The following is a 15660-nucleotide window of genomic DNA, read 5'->3' on the forward strand; positions in this document are numbered from 1 at the left end:
TTCCCTTTGTCGTCAGTTTCTGTCACGCTTTCGCGGTAGATGCAGCGGTTATCGCAAATCAATAAATGTCTATTGGACAGCTAGACGTAAGTGGGCAAATCAAATGCGATTATTATTTATAGGTACTCACAAAATCATGGACGTTATTACATGGTCGGATTTTAATGAAAATGCCAGTTAGAATTCAATAACGCAAAGAGCACGTATGAATGACGTAAACTGCTTTTTATGTTTATTCGTCGTCAATAATGATATCTTATTATGATATTCATGATAGGAAAGTCGTTCCTATTGAAAGGTATGGCTGATTTCTGCAAGGATTTCATGCTATTTGACTTCGTTTTCATTCTCTCCAATCAGACTTGTTTGCCAGCGTAAGAAATTTGGTAGAGAAGGTTGGTTATCACCAATATATTCCTTTCGTTTCATCTTTTGGTATTTTTTCTTTATCTTTATGTGTTTTTTCAGGGACAGAGCAGAAGAAGCGAACTCAGCGGGAGAGAAGAGAAAGTCGGCACGCAGTGATTTGATTGGCCAGTGAAGTTAGAGACAGGTTTGAATCAACGAATCGAAATCAACGAGGCAGTCGCTTCACAAGCGCGCACGCACACGGTCACACACACACACAACAATCAAACATGGATCATAAATCAACGCGGGTGCTCTTGGTCGCAACCGTTCTCCTCATTGCCTTAGTCTCCACCTCAGACGCTTCAAATTACTGGAGAATAGCAAACAAAGCCCGGCTGGGGAACCCGAGGTACACGGCACGCTCGCCGAGAGTCTACGACAAGCTGAGGAGAAACCTCGTGAAGCGATACATGGACGACAACGTCGTCAACGATGCCGAGTCCACCGTTGAGTCGTGGCTACGGGAGTGGGTAATGAACAACAGGTTAGTCTCAGTTCAGCGTAAACAGTATGTTTTCATCCATTAAGTCTCAATCAATAGTTTCAAACGACAACCGAATCCACAGTGTTAAGAACATAACATGTTATAAGTCGATTACCTGTACTTGGCGGTACTTGCATGACTTCCAATGACGATAAGATGAGGTGCAAAGGGTTGATTTGAAACCATTATTGTGCAGTTTGTTTGAACATAGGCCTACATTCTCTGCATCATTTCATGATAATGTTACCAACAGTAATAATTCTGACATAAATGACAAAATAATCAGGTTAAAAAAATCAACAAATAATATAATGTACATTACATTCAATACAAAACCTTGTTTGCTATAAGGATAAATTTTGACTAATGCAGAGGGTGAGACTTTAAGAAGTGCTCGAAGCGACAATAGTGCCCCCCCCCCCAAAAAAAAGAAAACAAAAGATACGTAAGGCCTACTTATGCGTGTGACAAAATTCAATAAATTGTACAGATGAACATGTCATTGTTGCACCATGTTGAGGATGTAGTTATTACCCTGAAAGACGATTTAAGTCACTAATGGTCGTGAATCACCGTCAAGAGTTCCTGGTGGAAGACGTAGCTGGAACTTTTTTATTCACGAGTTTAATGTTGACAGAAATCTTGAATATCTACGTGAGAACCAACAGTTGAACAAGAAATTAAGACATGCATAAAATCACGCTTTCTTGGAAAAAAAAAAGAAAACACACACACACACACACACACACACACAAACAAACAAACAAAAACCCGAAGACATCTGTCGGTCAATGATGCGCATCCTTTTAAACGGCGTCTGGAACGTCTCTATCTCTCGTGATAAAGATATTCACCTCTACAGGAATGACAGGCTGACTCATAGACGTCATAGATTTCTCACCATAAAACGAAATAGAGTCGTAAAAACGAGAAATTAGATATTTCGCGAGGCTCGCTAGCCTCTTTAACTTAAAAAAAGGAGTATAAATAAGAAATACGAGAAATGTCGATGAAGTAAAAGTGTTTAATTAAAGTGAAATGAAATGAAATGAAATGAAAAATTATGCTAAAAAGAAAAATATGACTCATTTTCTTACACCTCACGAGGTAAACAACCCACGAGTCATACAGCGTACGAGATCCACACTAAGCAAACAAGGCCCTTGGGACCGACACATTAAGCTCCGTGCTGTAATGTTGAACTCGTGGGCAGTTTTTACCTAGTGTCAAACTCATCACTCGTGGGCCTTATTTGCCTGAGATCGAACTAGTGGGCTGTATGACTCGTGGGTGTCGGTCTCATTGGCCCCTTCATTTTTGTTTGTGTCCTGTTGCATGTAACACGTTAAAGGGATGATTTAGTCTTGGTCGAGATGGAACCTCAGGGCCCTGTTTTATGAAGAGTTAAAATTGATTATATAGTTGATTTCGAATGTAAGTCTATGTCAGCCTGTGTAGTAAGGAAATTTAAAATCGATTTTATCTTTGGATAAAACGGGGCCCAGATCTTTATTTTTAGGTAAGATAACATATCCAAAAACAAAGTAGTCCTGATAAAAGTTTGGCCCTAACTTTTATTAGAACCACATTGGTTTTGAATATCTCAGCCATTTCAAAACCATTTTTTATCAAATAGACTTTGAATTCCTTTTTAAAATGCATGCTCTTTCATATTTTATAAGTGATTGCTCATCATTTTACCAAAAAAAGGTAAAAAACCTGATGCCCCATCTCAACCAAAATTATACCATCTCCTTAACACTGATGAAAACGGTAGAAAAATCGATACCCTGTCTGCATTTTGACAAGTATTATTTTGGTGCTCTAAGATAATTCACTTTCAAATGTTCACGTATTCATAATTATATTAACAGAAAATGATCATTGTACATTTCATGCAGAATAGAAAAGATGGGTGCATATGCCTACATAATTATTCTGGTGGCAGGCTGAGCACATCCCTGATGTGTACACGGTTTAGCTAAGAGCTTCTATGTGAAATAAAGGTAACCTCACAATGGGGAGTGAACTATTAACGTAATTTCATTATCAAAGGTGCTTTTAAAGTTATAAACTTGTAAGGATTTCGCCCAACCGACGAACATGAAAATAATTACTTTATTAATTGAAAAAAAAAAAATCATCATTACTTAGGCGCCCTTGGTTCCGTAACCTTGAGTGAAGTAACACATGATAATATGCGCTACTTTGATTAAGGTTACATAAAATAAATATAAAAGGTTGCACAGCTTACTTAGTTTTGAATATACCTATCAGCCGATAATCACTAATTTTTTTACTTCATCGGCTGATGGATTTATTTTGTTCCAAACTAAAGCAAGTCATGGTATTGTTGTTCCAATATTGCACATGATGAAGTGTACAGAGGAGGGGGGGGGGTATAAAGACTCGGTGAATACAAACGGCAAAGGCGAATGGACGTGTCACTCTAGGCAAAGTGCCAGGATGGAGATGCGGTTGAATGAAGAGAGCTAGTGACTCCATCTACGATTAAGTGAAACCAAAGGGTACGCGCCATCGACTGTTTTCCCTCATTACCGCCTTGGGAGTGTGTCCATTGATCGCGGCGCTCTCCATCCAGCCTCTCGTAAAACGAACGAATGAAGAAGTGTTAGTGATGGTGCAAGCATTTACCCCGACCTAAAGAGAGAGAGGTCGATTTTTCATACAATACATGAAACCGAATATTCCCCGATCAGCAGAAGTTCGCCGTAAATTGCACTTGTTGAGTCGATAAGAGTCGTCTAGTGGGTAAAGTATAGGAATAACATAAAACAGCTGGTTTCCCCCAATTTGATTCGATTTCTAAATCCTCTAGGAAAAGGTATATCACGGTCTTAGTCAGTCTTAGTTAGAGACGATTGATTTTAACCCCTCCTCAACCCACATTGGAAAGATTCAGAACTCTTTAAAAGTTAATAAAAATGCCTCCTTGTTCCATTCAAAGAAAGCAGGCTTGGGTGTGCTCCACTCTTTCTCATATGTCATTCACGTCACTGAAAAAAAAATATGTATATAAAAGCGAGATTTGAAGGTTTGGCTTCGACTGACATTTTTTTTTTTTTTTTACCCTGCATGGTTTAGGAGTAGGGTGTGGTATATAAAAGATTATTGAAATATCATTTTCTGAATGATTAAAAAAAAAGATGAAATTATGTCCTCCCACAAATCTATTTAAAGAGTATATTACCTAGCATGATTTTATTTACTTTCAACAGACTTTTGTAGGGTTATACGGCCGATCAATCTCTGAAATATGACATGCTTGTAAACGATAGATGAAGATTTCATTTCACTCAATAAGCAAGAATTGGAGGAAAGTACCCCCCCCCCCAAAAAAAAAAAAAAAATCCTCAAGATAAACCTCACCAAAACTGCTAAGACCATACTCTATGTCCTATTACTCTGACTGAGTGAAAGAATGGGAGAAGAGGATACATGTGGTAACTTTTAGTAAGTTTCGATTCATATATGTATATAAATAAATAAATATATATATATATATATATATATATATATATATTTATTTATTTTTATATATATATATATATATATATATATATATATATATTGTGTACATCAGGAGCTTCCGAAAAGTAGTATATTATGAAATTATGTATCTAGCTCTGTGTTTTTGGAATTTGTATCATTATTGTTCTTGTAAATATACGATGATGTGTGTTTTGGTGATGGGCCCGGGGTGTAAAACAATTCTTTTGTTTAAATGAAATGTAAAAATTCAAAACTGAAATCGAATTATATTTCAAATGAAACTATATCAAAGGGCCGGACTATGGTGGCTACGTCCATGTCGTGAAAAAAAAAAATGGGTGTACTTTTTTAAGCTTTCATGAATTCATTGTAAATTTATTTTCATGATCTTTTCTTAATGTGTAACCTTTCGAGAGGCGTAGGAGGGTGTGAATGATTTCACGGCTGAGATTTGCGCATGAACAGAGAAGACACCTACATAGGAACGATTAATTCTTGCTCCTGTCATGGAGTGTGTAATTAACGAGCAACGCGACATTGGACATGGCTCTTTTGTTCATACTCAGTCGGCTTAAATGAACACTTAGAACTCCATGCCGTCTGAAGTGTCTGTTGCGATGGCGTTCACAACAGAGTATGCTCCAGATGAAGCATTGACATATATGATTATTGACACTGTTCTCCATCTGCCAGCGACTTTATCATCACTTTTCCTCCTCGTCATCATCATACTCTTCCTCCTCCTCCTCCTCCTCCTCCTCTTCCTCCTCCTCTTCCTGCCCCCCTCCCCCTCCTCCTCCTCCTCGGGTTACCGACGTGCGAAATTATTTCTTCTATGTCAATGTATATTTTTGTATGATGATGTACATCTGTGCTTTTTTTTTTTTTTTTTTTAGTAAAGACCATTTAATCAAATTCAATTCTTCTACCTCCTCTTCCACCTCGTCTTTCTCTTCATTTAATCTATTCGTCTTTATATCTACGTCTCCTTTTCTGTCTTAATGTTTTCATGGTTTGCCCATCTATATATGTCGTTTATAAATTTGTCGGCAAATCAATTTTGGAGTCCTGCAGTCATATCTCTAACTTTATATTTCTGTCCCCATTGTTTCCTGTGTAGCTACAATGTATCTAAATCTTTAGTTATTCAAAAATTACCTACATATAGGGGCAAGACATTAATCGACGTATACAAAGATTTGGTAATTAACTGCGAGAAAAGTTTGTTTTACATGCCTTAGTATTGAATTTAGCTGGAATAGCTTTCATAGCTCTATAGCTCCTTTTTGTGGACATGGTCTTTTTCTCTCAGGAATATTTTGGCTCTCCACTTATTTTTGACCGTTCCGTTTGTCAGACACTCCCTCTTTCATCTTCCCCGACTCTCTTTCTATATATATGTATATATATATATATATATATATATATATATATATATATATATATAATTTTTTCTGTTTTCTCTTCTCTCGCTAGGGTTATTTTTCTGGAGTTAAATGGGAAACGTTTCATTTCTCCTTCAGTTTTCTTCGTCACCATTTTTTCATTCACGTCTTCTTCTTTTTCTTTTTCTTTTTTTGTTGTTGCAATCTCAATCTTTACACACGTCGCTTCCGTACCTTGTGTCACTCTTTCCTTTTTTTTTTTATCTCTACCCCTTCTTCTCTCTTTTACTTTCTTTCTCCCTCTCTCTCTGTCTCTCTCTCTCTATCTCTTTCTCAATTTATCTGTTCATCCCCCAACTCTCTCTCTCTCTCCTGTCTCTCTCTCAATCTCGCTCTCCCGTAGTTTGCTTTGGTAAGGATTAGGAGCTTGGGAAAAAAACTGGGCCTGACATTTTCGAATCGTGGATTGAATGACAAATAAAATAATCGCTTCTTTGGCTCTGAATCATGTCCAATAAACAACCGACTTTGAAAGGTCTTTCCCGTAAATACACGATTCCTCAAACAAATATGACCTACAAATATACGAAGAAGGACAAAAACAAAAAATGTGCGATAGGCAAATATTATTGTCTGAATCTATGAGACGGGAAGGATTGTGCCGCTTAAAGGTGGCAAATCTCTTTGAGATCAAGCGTCATCTTCAGAAAGAGAGCATCGTTACGAAGGAAAAAAAAACGACCGCTTACATCACGAGCGATGTATTATTGCGTCATCAAGTGGAATGCAATTTTGGGTTTGATTTTGTGACGATTCATTTCAATATCCCAAGCACTCTGACCTTAAAAGTATTGACAGTTGAATACAAGAGGCCAACCCTGCTGGAAAGAACACAGTGTGAGAAACACAGTGTGAACCAAAGGTGAACACATTGGGAACACACTGTTAACTTCGAGCGTTTTAACAGAGTGAACACATTGTGAATCATCAATTCACAGTGTGACACAGAACATTACCATGTGAACACTCTGTGAAAACCAAACCACAATGTGAAATCATCTCCATACTGTTAGATTCGAGCGTTTTCACGTAGTCGACTATGTGACCACACTGTGAACACACTTTGTGACACTGTGTGCTTTCCAGTAGGGAACATAATGTTGATTACGTGAATCGCTTTCTTCAAATAATAACTGAATCAAGTTACCGTTACCACAGTACGTATGTCCTCTGATCTGCGAAAGTGGGAAGAGAGAACCTGACTCAATGATATTAATATTGTAATGTCAATGTTCGAACTTATGAACGATTGACGCGTACGGTGTAGAAGTATAAGAATTGATTTCGGTCGCCTTTGATGTGGCCTCGTCTTTGATCTGTGTCTACGACGTTAGTAATCTGTCCTCACTGTACTTAGATCACAAATCAACGCATCCATGTTTTCCGCTAACGTCCCTTTATCGTTATCTGCTGTTTCATACGAGTCAGTTATCTATACACAATCAATGAGATCACTTTCAGCCAGTCACGTCCAGGCGCCAAAGCAGACACGGTTCAACATGTAGTTTGTTCCGCGTATTAGTCCCACTTCGTTCATGTAGCAGTTGAAATCCAGGAAAGAACACTGCCGGGGTTTTGATGATGTAATTGTGTTGTTATAATCCTTGATGTTCATTCGCTTTTCATTCCCTTGTTTGGTTTGGTTGTAGAATTTTGGAAACTCACTTACTTATCTTTTTACAGATAATCCTTACATTGAATAATGCATTCAGAGAGGAGTAAAGTTAATAGTGTATTATCTGATGTTAGATAAGTGATAAAGTAATGAATGCAACTATTTTCATCAAATCCTTCTCCACTGGATATATAAAATATGCATTAAATGTCAAAGTTACCAATTCAAAGGTGCAGGATGATTTTGTCTGCAGAAAACTTAACTTGATAGGTTAAGGCAGGCATCTCTCTCTCTCCCTCTCCCTCCCTCTCTCCCTCTCACTCACACCCTCCCCCCCCCCTGTCTCTGCTGTCTGTCTGTCTCTCTCCAATTCTATCTATATTTGTATATCTCTATTTTTATTTCTATCTCTATCTCTATCTCTATCTCTATCTCTATATCTATCTCTATCTCTATCTCTATCTCTATCTCTATCTCTATCTCTATCTCTATCTCTATCTCTATCTCTATCTCTATCTCTATTTCTATCTCTACCCCTATCTCTATCCCTATCTCTACTTCTTTCTCTCCTTCCCTATCTCTTTCTCTGCAACTGTCTGACTATCTCAATCTATCTCTCGTTCGTCCAATTTGCAAAATTAAAGATGGGCATGGGTCTTAACCCTGGTACTTAAACACGTTATGACCTTCATTTTGGAAATGAAAAGTTACTTTGCTGTGTAAGGTGTTGTGAACATCTTGGCATAAATTGTAGTCTACCCACTGATTAGTCCAGTTTGATAATGATTATGGTGGTGCTCAAAATGATGATGATGATGATGATGATGATGATGATGATGATGATGATGATGATGATGATGATGATGTTGACTACAACGGTGATGATGATGATAAAGAAGAAGAAAATCATCACAATGAGAATGATCATTATCATGAATACTGTCATTAATCCTTTCATGATTATAATTGTCAAGAACTAAGATATTTTTCAACATTATTGTTTGGTGTCTGTTGGGTTAAACAAAAAGCAAAACAGGCGTTACAAGCATCTTCTGGTTCCATCACAAAACTTCGTAATTTCATAAAATCGCGACATCGGGTAATGTGCTTACCCCTTAAAACTGAATTGAGGTGGATGAATCTGCAATACTTTAAAAATGAATTGCCTCTAAGATATCTATTACAGAACAAAATCCGTTAATTCCTCGGTTCTACTCTTGAACTCACACCAGTAACGCCCTCAGTAAAATCCTTTGAAAGGCTCTTGACTTTCACTGAACCTTCCCCGAGAAGTAAAAATTAGATCAGTTTCTCCTGCGAGATTACTATCTGATAAAAGAATGGTGGTGGATTCTAAATAAGACACCGCCGGGCTCACAAAATACAAAGGCTGTTTAAGGCAAACGGATTCCTGTTCCTTCTCATGGGATCTTCGTGCCCAAACATGCTAGCTGGCGCATATTTGTTGTTTGCAACCCCGTCGTCTAAACAAAAGCATGAAAGATCGCGAGATCATCAAATCCGGTTCTGAATGTAACTTGATTTCTATTTTATTCGTGAGTGGGAGTTAGATATCATTGAGACGAAGAATCACGTTTGTTGCCCGCGTAAGCCTTTAACCTCTAAGATTTCCATGTCGCCATGGTTCGGCTTCTTATGTTGGCCTTCGTGTTTTCGTTTTGTGTCTGTTTGTATGTTCATCAATGCAGTTCTTGGTTTTCATTTAAAAAAAAAAAATCTTCACTCCATCAAACAGAACGGACACTATTTCCTTTTCTTCCACGTAACCCTCTGAACCTGCGACTTTCTAGTACTCAAACGCATGCCAGAACACTGATCTTTATGTTGAACTGTTATTGTCTTACCAATAGTAGCATTTTATGTACCTTTCCTATTTCATAGACGTGTTTATTCGTGTTTCATACATATTTATTTGTTCAATTCCTCTTTTCAAGAGATGTCACAAAGCAAATTTTTACTGTCTAACATCCTTGTTTTATAGGTTTCCATCTCTTCGAAGCAGATGTTTCTGAAAGGGTTACAATGGCTTGTTGTGATTCTCTTTGTCTATACAATTGTACGTGCAAGATTATCACAGACATTCACAAAATGTACGTGGACGTCAACAGCTTTGGATGACGAACTAATGTGTGTTTGCTAAATTTACTTCTCCCCTTTGCCACGATTCAGAAATTGGATTCGGGACACTCTGTTTGAAGACAGCTTCACCAACGAGATCTGAGCCTTCTTCACTGTCTAACGGTGACTTCCTTTTTATTTTCATGGTGAGTAGTCATCTTGGCAGCGGAAAAACGTCTCCGAATACAAGTGGCAGCAATGCATCACATTGTGACAGGCAACGTCATTTAGACCAGACTTTCCTTTGGAGTTTTTTCTTACCATGGAATGGCATTATCTGATCAAACGAGTCCCACGGTCACAATAACGAGCACCCTTAATCACAGATGTGTAGGCCTTGTTCAACTTGACGTTGCGTTCAGTGACAGCGAAACTGATTATGAGCAAATTTTGGTGGAGGGGTGGGGGTGTCACAAACAGAGTGAAATTCTCCCCCTAAAGGTAAATTTGGTGAACAATCAAGAAGACAAATCGTGTTAGTTGATGAATCTCACGGTAAACAGATGGTAGCGACAAGGTAGTCCAGCCAGCCCACTTCAAAAATCCGATAGGCTTACTATCAGACGATGTGATCTTTCTACTTGTGTGTGTGTGTGTGTGTGTGTGTGTGTGTGTGTGTGTGTGTGTGTGTGTGTGTGTTTGTGTGTGTGTGTGTGTGTGTGTGTGTGTATGTGAATGTTCACACTGCGCCAGGAAAACACAGGATGGCGCTCGCTAACCCGCCTGGTAGCAACAAGGCGTGCATTCATTTTGTTACTATGCTTGTGTAAGAAAGCATCATGCAGCCACATTGCTACCCACTGGAAGCAGAGTTGACCAGATTCTTATACAAATAACACTGCTAAAGGCAACCTTACTGGTAATAAGGAGTGCATGAATATCTAGTTATACATTTTGGACAAAGATTATCTGTGATAACCAACTTTCCTTTCTTTATAATCAATATTTTAGGTCGTTCATGACAAAAAAAAAATCGATGAAATGATATACAATGACCATTATAGCAATCCCGTATTTTGTTATTATCTTCTCTGTTTTTAGCAGGTTTAATCATAAATATCTCAAATTGTAAGAAATGGAGTTAAGTCGTTTTGCCATCAAACTCTTCATAATGGCGCAACAGATGATGAAAATGCTAAATGATTATCTCAAGAAGAGACTAAATTGTACGAATTTTGCAGGGAAAGTATTGATACGCTACGTAACAGAGAAGAGAGAAAGGAACCTATAGCCAGAGACTTCTTTCATCATTGACATCTATGAAGGCACTGATTAGACACGTGATACGAACTATTGTGACGCATCTGTCCTAGTTCATCGAAATGATTGAAGGAAAAGTCTCCTCCTTAATGATTGTATGCAAATTTGTCACGTTTTTCTCTCTCCTTTTTTTCTCTTCCACAGCTCACCTTCGTCGCAATCATTTCTTCTGCTTTCATTTCTCATGCTGCTGGGGACAACGGGATTGCACTTCGACCAATACGAAGAAAAAAAAAAGGGAGATCGATAATCTTAACCAGGTTACCTGTGATTGATGCCAGCCGGTCAGTTTGCTGCAAATTGAAGACCATTAATTTCATAAGCAGATGTTAAGTTACGCCCCGAATTTCTTTCTGCACCATACCTGGCGGTCATTACATTTTAGAGGTAGCATAAAGTCACTGATTTGCAAAACTTATAGACAGAATAAAAGAACCTCGGGGCTAATTCACATCCAGGACGTCGGAATATCCGGTGACTCTGCACCTTCTCTCTTTTTTTCTTTTCTTTTTTTTTTGTGGGTGGATTTTAATCAAGTTAAGCTAGAGTTCGGCAGTCGACAAAAGCGATATCCGATATGGCAATCGATACTTTGCGATGCACGAGGAAGCATATCGGCATGAATCGCCAGCGCGCCGACGCACCGTACCCCTGGGCGTAGTTCAGTACGCATGTCGCCGCCACAACTTCGTCACCTTCGCATGTACAGTGTTACACGTCCTCTTCATCCGAATTCCAGAAGCAAAAGACAAAAAAGACAAAAAGAACAGAAAATAAAAGAACTGCAACGAAAAGAAAAGAAAAGGAAGGGGAACAAACTTTTTGCATCATGTATTCATGAAGATCACGTGGATGAAAGCAATGAACTACCGGGTACAATCTCAAGTCTTTCTTCTTTTTTCTTTTTCTTTTTTTTTTTCGTTCATCATGCTTTTCCCACGATGAAAGTATCAGCATGTAATAACGATCCGTTAAGAGGGGCTTCGGGAGTTTGTCACAGTACTTTAAATACAGTACCCTCGTAGTAGCAACTGATCTATGGTCGATCATGTCCTAACATGAATCATTTACACATAGATACATATACCCTAAGACGCCTGGATGACTCCTTTTGTAATCTAGATCGTTTGAGAAGGGATCCTAATGTCATTCTCAAAGTTTGAGACAAGTCGATTCAAATTGACATCTAAATAATAAATTATATTTCGACGGTGAGATTTATGCAGCAATGGCGTAGCCAAGAAGAAGAAGAAAAAGAAGAAGAAGAAGAAGAAGTTGTAAAGAAATGGGCTTGCCCTTTGTTTGCTGAGTACTAAGTATCGTAGCTTAAAGACTAGCAAGAAAGCATGTGTCTTCAAAATACAGCATTAATAATGACAGTTCAAGAACACCAAGGTACCTTGAACACTGGCCATCAATCTAGAAGCGGATCATTTTATTGTGAATGGTTAAGATTTATGATGCGATCACATAATTTTAAAACGTCAAATACCAGCAGTTAAGTAACTTTTCAATTGAAAACAAAGCTACGAATTATTTGGCCTCAAGCTTCGATATCACGCTTATTTTCTGACATAATTGTTCTTGAAATGCTACTGCTGTGTAACATCAATGTTTTGATGGAAATTACTGTCTAATGGCAATTGCAGTAACTTTACGATCGCCGACGATTTATTCTGCAAACTGGCATATAATGTGAAGTTAATGTGTAAATGTTCTAGTGAAACGTTTGGGTTGCATGTATAAAAAGAAAATGCACAAAAGAACATACATTATTGTCGAGGCAAACTTTTAATGAAATAGAAAATGTTGGTGCAGCAGGACAGTTAAAGAAAAAGTAAGACTGCAGTCTGAAACATAAAGATCGGCGTAGTCCAACAGCTCTTGGCTGTGAGGATGTAGATAACCCAAATGCAATCATGTTGTGACGTTGCATTTTTTTTTTCTAGCATTGAAGCAATGTATTGCGAATGTAATGTGGCTTTTCACGCTTTACTAATTACAAGTGCATCAGGATTGTATTACTCCTGTTGCAATCAGTGAATGCGTATTTTCATTTCTTTGGAAAATAGCTGATAACAGGACTTTAAAGGGATAGTACAGTTTTGGTGGAGATGAGAATTTGGCTTTTAACTTTTTGCGAGATACCAAGAAAACACTAATGAAATAGTACAGGTCATACCGTTTTAAGAGGAATTCAAAGTTTATTTGATGAAAATCGGGTTTGGAATGACTGAAACATCCAAAAACAAAGTAAAACAAAGCGATCGTAATAAAGTGTGGGTCCCACACTTTATTAGAATCGCTCTTTTTTGGCTATCTCAGCTATTTCAAAACCAATTTTCATCAAATAAATGTTGGATTCCTCATAGAATTACATGCTCTTTCATATTTCATAAGAGGTTTCTCATTATCTCACCAAAAAATGTTAGAAACCTGAAATTAGGTCTCAACCAAAACTGTACAATCCCTTTAAGAGGGCGTTCAGTACTGTACACTGCCTTTGAGGCAAGAATAGGGTGAAATCCGGGGTGAAATTCTAGCATGTCACTGCATAAGAAAACTAATGTGATCTTTATGAATTGATAGTATCTGATAAAATAGTGAAGTCGTCGTCATTTAGATAACTAACAGTGGGACGTCACTTTCACAAATGCCTACAACTGTCTTATCAAAAGTGGGTGCATGTTAAATGCATTGACATCTTGATGTTTTAAGCCTATATACATATTTTCTTGAACTGAAATGACTGGAATGCCTCTTATCAGAAAAAAAAGTATAATCAAAAAATTGTAAGACAGCAATTGCTAGACCACAAACACACCATAAGTGATTGCATTATGAAGAAGTTGTTTCTAATTGAAGAGAACGTGTTTCATTGTATGATATAACACACTAGCACAACGGTAGTCATTGGTAATATGTTTCAACAAATCTCTATACAAATATTCATCTGCGTGCTTGTCGGGTGCTTGTATTCATATAACGGAGCCATTCATATTGTACATTGCCTTGTTCATTTGGAACTTGCCCATTTCTGCTGTTTCTTCACGATGAAAATACATGATTATTCTGAACATCCGATTTCTTTCTTTACAATGTATATAACCCAGCAATTGTAACTAATAGCATAATGCCTATATAGAGGATTAATGTTTGTGCTATAAAATTCCATATGTTTGTCTGTATCTGTCCAGCTTGAATGTTATATGATATATAGTAGATGAAGAGAACATTCTTCTTTTTTTTTTTTTGCATCCTTGAAGTCTCCAATCTGTGTGTGTAGTGATAGGAATATTTGTGAAAGTTCAAGTAGTTTTAAGTAGCAGCTGCATTGGGCACCTAAAACAATCAGCAGCAATAACTGATATGTAGGCCTACACGTGGGTGTGAAAGAAAATCGTATATCGATTCGGACCACTTATCGGGACTGAAATTTGTGGTGTCTTGACCGCCGCCGACCAACGAACTTTTTTCTTCTGCGACACCATCCTATTGCAGAAGTAGGCTACTAAGGGCGCTCTTTCAAATGGTATTTATGTTGTGACGTCATGCACTCTTGACGGCCGTTTAAAAGTCTTTCGCTAATTGGGTCCACCGAGTCAAGGGGCTGATTGAACTTGCAGTTTAGCCTCGGGTCAAGGAAGAAAATTAGGGGCCGGATGGTAATTTCTTGTGCTCGATGTTGTCCTTTCCCTATTAGAGAGTCCTCTGCGAAAGTCACCGCGGGTAGAAATATCAGATTTCATCAACCGTTTGGAGGTCGGCGTAGTGCAAAAAACTGGTAGACACGTGCACTGGGTGATATTATCTCTTTGGGTTTTTCTTGGAAGACGCTGTGCAGCGACGCTAGTGTCTGCTTCCCAATGCATTGTGGGTTGATCGGATTGTTCCACCCCCCCCCCCGAAAAAAAAAGGAAAAAAGAAAGTGAAAATGAACCTCATAACACTGCATGAAATGACCACTTACCAGGGGAAATGATTACACCGCCGTCTTGATTCATAGTCATTTCACAAACGCGTTAGATCCTATAGTGCCCGCCATCAGGCGACTGTTGGGGAAATCATTACCTCCTTTAACCACGACCAAAAAAAAAAAAAAGAAGAAGAAGAAGAAGAAGAAGAAGAAGAAATGAAAAAAAAAACGAATATCGAGGGTCATTTTCCACCTCATCTAAAAAACAATTAAATTCTCCCTCATTACGCGTGCTCTTCCGATTCAGATTGCTCTAGGGGATTTTTATTTGAATTGCAAGAGACTTTTCAAGATTGCTTCAATCTTAATAGCAACACGAATAAAAATAATATATATATATCTATATCTATCTATATATATATATATATATATATATATATGTATATATATATATATATATATATATATATATATATATTTGTATTGTTGTACTGGGTGAGGAGTTTGAGAAGTTATAGTGATTGGGATGAGGAATCAGAATGTGTGTTTTGTTTTGTTTTTAATTCATAACAAATCACAATGAACGAGGATGATGACATGATAGCAGCTTTACATTAGAATAGATGTTGGGGTACTCAAGGAAGCAGAACGTAAAAAGAAAGGTGTGGTAGAATTGTACTAGAATGACATTGCTTCATAATACTCGATTATGTAAGCCTTCTGTGTCACCATCCTTGTTCAGCGTATTGTGTTTTGTGTCTTTTTTTTTTTTTAGTTATCTGCCAAGGATCATAATAAATTCCATCAATCAATATACATGGCACTATACATGGCAAGTAAACAAATTGTTTTGAATACCCTTTTACCATGTTTACAG

General features: G+C 37.7%; 1 protein-coding gene across 1 annotated transcript; it reads left to right on the top strand.

Moving 5' to 3' along the window:
• The first annotated feature begins 638 nt into the window (after positions 1-638).
• On the top strand, positions 639-9710 carry LOC140245338 (uncharacterized). Its single transcript, XM_072324916.1, has 2 exons — positions 639-895; positions 9659-9710. The coding sequence occupies exons 1-2, from the start codon at positions 639-641 to the stop codon at positions 9708-9710; spliced, it is 309 nt and encodes a 102-aa protein (XP_072181017.1).
• The last annotated feature ends 5950 nt before the right edge of the window (positions 9711-15660 follow it).

The sequence above is a fragment of the Diadema setosum genome, chromosome 22, assembly GCF_964275005.1.
Source record: "Diadema setosum chromosome 22, eeDiaSeto1, whole genome shotgun sequence".
NCBI classification, from domain to species: Eukaryota; Metazoa; Echinodermata; class Echinoidea; order Diadematoida; family Diadematidae; genus Diadema; species Diadema setosum.

Excerpts from the sequence above, each read along its gene's own strand:
- LOC140245338 (XM_072324916.1), top strand. The coding sequence starts at position 639 with ATGGATCATAAATCAACGCGGGTGCTCTTGGTCGCAACCGTTCTCCTC. Across the intron at positions 896-9,658 it reads GAGTGGGTAATGAACAACAG|AAATTGGATTCGGGACACTC; the intron begins GTTAGTCTCAGT and ends GCCACGATTCAG.